The sequence below is a fragment of the Curcuma longa genome, chromosome 7, assembly GCF_044706935.1.
Source record: "Curcuma longa cultivar G26 ecotype Majalengka, Jawa Barat chromosome 7, ITB_CL_G26_1.1, whole genome shotgun sequence".
Lineage (NCBI taxonomy): Eukaryota > Viridiplantae > Streptophyta > Magnoliopsida > Zingiberales > Zingiberaceae > Curcuma > Curcuma longa.
Genome location: NC_133867.1, coordinates 1450907 through 1456140, shown reverse-complemented (window position 1 = coordinate 1456140; position 5234 = coordinate 1450907). Strand labels below are relative to the sequence as shown.

At 38.0% G+C, this 5234-nt stretch overlaps 1 protein-coding gene across 1 annotated transcript; it reads right to left on the bottom strand.

Moving 5' to 3' along the window:
* Positions 1-835: 835 nt before the first annotated feature.
* LOC141831458 (uncharacterized) lies at positions 836-1501 on the bottom strand. Its single transcript, XM_074718814.1, has 3 exons — positions 1420-1501; positions 1010-1299; positions 836-892 (listed from the first exon to the last, which is right to left on the bottom strand). The coding sequence occupies exons 1-3, from the start codon at positions 1499-1501 to the stop codon at positions 836-838; spliced, it is 429 nt and encodes a 142-aa protein (XP_074574915.1).
* Between the last annotated feature and the right edge of the window lie 3733 nt (positions 1502-5234).

Sequence of the window (5234 nt, the reverse complement as noted above, 5' to 3'; positions counted from 1 at the left end):
CCGGAGGTAGGCAAGCGTGTGCCGATACCTGTTCTGGAGGTAGGCAAGCAGTGCCGATACCTGGTCCGGAGGTAGGCAAGCAGTGACGATACCTGGTCCGGAGGTAGGCAAGCGGTGCCGATACCTGTTCCGGAGGTAGGCAAGCAGTGCCGATACCTTTTTCTGGGTTTGGTTATGAGATGATGTGTTATTGTCGCGGAAAGCTCTGGGCACGGCAGGGAGAGGGTTCGGGTCGTTCGCATGAGATTTGTATCTTTTACGTTAAGGGAGGTTGGTCTTCCCTACTTTCCCCTTAGTCTCCCGAAAATATCCTTCCGAGCTTCTATCCTTTCTCTATCCGTATCTCTTCCTTGATGAGGGATATTCGTCCTGGGGTCAATCATCATAAATAGTTATTCTTTAGGTGTTATAAAACATACAAATCAAATATATAAATATACAATATTAATATTTTCCACTTGCCCAGTGTACTACTACACTTGAAACCTTAACGGACCAACTTGGTGTGCTGCGTATACAACTCCCACTACATGCTACAATTAAAAAGATATATATCTTGTTTTAAATTCATAAAATCCAAGAATTAAACCATCTTATAATTCCCCATTTTGCTCGATTGCAAACTAAGTCTCACAACCTAGCGAAAGAAAAAGCTGACAAGGAAAGAGAGCTCAATCTTTCTTCTTCACTGTGCTGTCATTGATCCAAAGATACATCCCATTTATTCAAAGCAAACAGTGGCATTACTCGAAAAAAGAGCACAACAAAGCTTCAAGTCCTTAGCCCATGCAGTAAAAGTTAATTTAATGTCTCCCTCAAACAGCCAATCTCTAGTCTAGTCCGTTTCAATGCTGCTGACTCTCATACACCCCCACAGATTCCTCAGCAACCTCTGCAAACAATTAATTGCCAGAATCACTTTAAAATTACCTGTTTATATTTTGATCATTTAGAAGAAGATCAGGCGGAGAAAAATTCTTGACTAAGCATCAATAGAAACGATGCATACCCTCTTCGGCTTTTGGAGGAGGATCTCCGGAGGGACTTTGTACAGGTCCTCGTCGACAGCCTTCCCAGCTCTACGCCTCCAAACTGCACTTTGCTGCTTCTGCTTCATGGTTACGTCCCTGTGGAGCTGTCCGTGACGTGCCCTTCCGGCCGCTGAAACATTGAACCGGCCGCGGAACAACTCCGACGAGTCGAAGTACTGGCCGACGGGGAGGTCGTCGCAGTAGTGCTGGTTCCAACACCCAAACGCCGGGACTTGTAGATGACCTTTCACCGCGCCCTGCAACGAAAACTTACGTCAGTCTCAACTCTCAAACAGATGCAGCATGCAAACTCATCGATCTGCATGTTTATGCAGACCTCCATTGCTGTGGTGTGCCCTACAATACGCAAGAAGAAGACTCAAATTATGGAGAAGACTCAAACTATGGAGGCATGCAGTGGTGTATGGGGATGCATTTGTAACGGAAGCTGGTGGACTTGTAGCTGTCATCGAATTGGGTTTGTCTTGAGTCTTCCTCTTTGATTAGCAGACGTACATGCCACTGATCCCGGTCAGTGTGTCAGTCGGGTCTGTGGCTTCAATGCGGCTCACTTTCCCAGATTCTCATTTGTGTGCAGATGAAGTGGTGCATTATGTGGTGTTGACGCCCAAGTACTTGCAGGTTCAAAAACCCTTGCAATTCAGTGGCCCCGTGCACTGTCACCTGAAAGTGAAACCCCTAGCAAGCTACTCCTCTCTTTTCATGGTGGGACAAAATCATTTATACTGGACGTTGCTCGTACAATGTATTGTTGGGCATGAAAATCCAACTAACAAAATTTGGTGGGGGTTGTTGTTGGGTTGGAATAATCAATATCACTGTTTGCTGAACTGGTACTGGGTTAGAAAATTCAATACTCAATTTGAAGTTGGTTTGAAATCATAGCAGCATCACTGTAGTGTAGTGATGAATTAAAGAAATCAAAATCACTATGATACTAAATTAAAAATTTCAACACCATAATAATATCAATTTGTGTATATCAGCACCATAATAATATTACTAGGTTGGAAGGTTCAACATCGTACAGTGTTACAGATTGAAAAAAAAAAAATCAAAACTACTGTTCTCACCATGTTTGAAAATTCAGTATTACGTAGTAAATCTAGAAAAATCAAAATACTATGGAGAAACCTCTGATTTTTTTTCCTTATATTAAATGGGCACATGACATTTTTTATCATATATGAATGCTCTATATTCGAATGATTATAATTATAGTACTAATACAAATAAGGAATTATATTGACATCAAAAAGATAATAATTTAAAAAATAAATTAACAATTATTTGGTTCGGCAAGAAAGGCGCCTTACCTCTACTTCATTATTATTTCACCTTTCCACTTATCAAGTAAGGAAACATATTGACATAAACAAAACTAGTTAAAAAAATAAATCAATACTGTTTGACTTAACTAAAAATAGACATTTTGATTTCAAAATTGGTCCACCTTCCTATTTAATTTGATAGAGTTAAATTCTCACATTTTGATTTCAAAATTGGTCCACCTTCCTATTTGATAGAGTTAAATTCTCTTACCCTCTTACGTCGTGACCAACTGCAGTTTCTCAATTTACCTCTTCACAGATAGTCGTGGGGCCGATCGTGTGGGACCGCTAAGGTGGCGAATTCCACCTTTTACAGAAGAGTTAAATTCTCTTTAGCTAAGGAGAATAACATAGTTAAGAATTTAATTATATTAAAAGTTATTTAAGTTGTTAATTCTTATAGTTAGTTTGAACTTAAAAAAAAAAATTTAATTTTTTATAGAAAAATTGGTAAGATTTTTATTAGAAAAATTAAGATTTTATTAGAAAAGTCTATTATTTTATAAAGAATAGGTCATGCCCTTAAACTCTAAAAAGGGATTATGATCCCATGTATTGATCACATTTTGAGTTAATACAATTTGTAATTTCTTTTTCTTTATGTGAGAATCAACAAAATTTCCTCTTGGTGAGGATCATATCCTTGTTCGCTCTGCTATGCTGCATTAATTGGTCTCAGAGTTTTCCTCTAGGAGTGGATTATATCTCTATCCTTCTATCATGCTGGATCAAATGGTTTCAGAGTCAAATTTCTAATTCGGTATTCAATAATTTTTCATTCATCTTAACCTTTATTATTTTCCCCAATCATCACTTTTCTTTTCTCTATCACCGCATCATATTTGTCATATTTTCATCCACACCCAATGGCCTAGTGCAGCTCAGCAATTGACACCAATACATTATTTTACAGTGTAGTTGTAATTAAAGCCAATACATTATTTTACAGTGCAGCTCAACTAATCCAGCCCAGTGCAATCTAGATCCCAATGTAGAGCCCAGGGCAGTTAATATCCTAACTACGCCATTGTCCACACCCTATTTCCTCTCTACACATCGTTATTCCCTTTTTTGTGTTGCTAATTCACCCACCACAATTTTATCATCAAGCAGTGTTGTTTTATCTTCTCCATCATCACTTTTATTGAGATTTTTCTTTCATCATCATCATCACATGTCATTTCTTCCATCATATCTCCGCTCATCTATTGCTCTCTACCTTTTACCATTTTATTCTACTACCAAAGATAAGTCCTTATTGTTACGTCCTGGGAAGGCCGTCCAAAAAATTTCGGCAGCATATCTCCTGTAACTATGACAATTTCCCTGAATATATGTATATATATAGGCCAACACGGCCACAATAAGGACTACATGTCCTGAACACACACATCACAAATGCATACAAATAATACTAAGGCCCACATGACCACAACTATTAAAATGTTGCATGAAATAATAAGTCTGCAACATATAGAAACATATGCGTAGCGGAAACATAAAAAATCCAAATAGACACACGACAACAAGTACAAGCCCAAAATCACATCAACAGTCCATGTATCAACACTCATACAATCTATACAACTAAAATATACCAATCTTTATGCTGTGAGATGGATTCAGTCGGCCAGATCTCCAAGCTTCAAGTACTATCCCACCTATCTGCTACTTGGGAAGAAAACAAGACAACTCCAGGGTTTGGGTAGTGAGCATTAGATACTCAGTGGATACAGAAAATAGAAGTGCATGATAAGGTGAATCAGCAGAAATAACAAGAGTATCTAAATTAGGATAAACATGTACAGAAGAAGCAGATAATAATCAACAGGTAACAGGAATCAACAGATAACATGAATCATGGTCATAAGAATCATGTAAATATAATCATGTATATAATGGCACATAGTGCAACAATCATAGCAAATAAGTGCAACAGCCACAACCATATGAATAAAGTAAACTATGTAATAACCTACCAATGAATGCATGTAAATATGCAACAACCATTTTAATAAAATGCAAGTCACTATCTGCACTAGCCATTCCCAGTCACCCCTAGGGGAGTGAAATGGGGTGCACAACAGGACATACTGCACAGACTCCAACAACTAACCACCACCAATCTAGTGGAGAGCGAGTAGTGTAGCAGGAGGGCAATATAGTCAGTCTTGGTCACACCCAACTATAGTGCAACATATGCTCTCGCCCCTGTATCTCACCACAACACGGTGTTGAGCAAGAGCCAACAAGAACAACCAACAATGCTGTCAACAACATCTACAACTAGTATGGATGTAATGATGATCATCCCAAGATGTTATAACTACAATTAATTAGCATGCTCAACAGGAATCAACAGAAGTCAACATAGGTCAATAATACAATAGTTAAAACTGTTCTACAGTAGATAGATCAATCAGAGGTCATACGACATGTATCAAGCAACGAATCATACGAGTATCAACAGGGTAAATGACTACAGATAACAAGAGTATCAACATGGTATCAATAGATCATCACAAGGTCGAATAGTAGGTATCAAAGCAACGATTATCAAAAGTATCAACTAGATAACTATCTCAAACAGCATGGATGGCAACAGGATGGATAAAATAACAACATAAGTCATGCACAGAAAAATAGACCTGTATTGATCAAGTATAGAGTACCCACCTGAATCAGATGTCTGTCAATAATAGAACCCCAAAAAATATACCCAGACTCCGTGTATCTCACGATCAACAAGTCACAATCCTGAAATTAACAACAATAAAATACTTACTAACATGATACTATATTTAAATTCATAGTAATTACATCACAAAACCTAATCTAGCTAAATCCATTT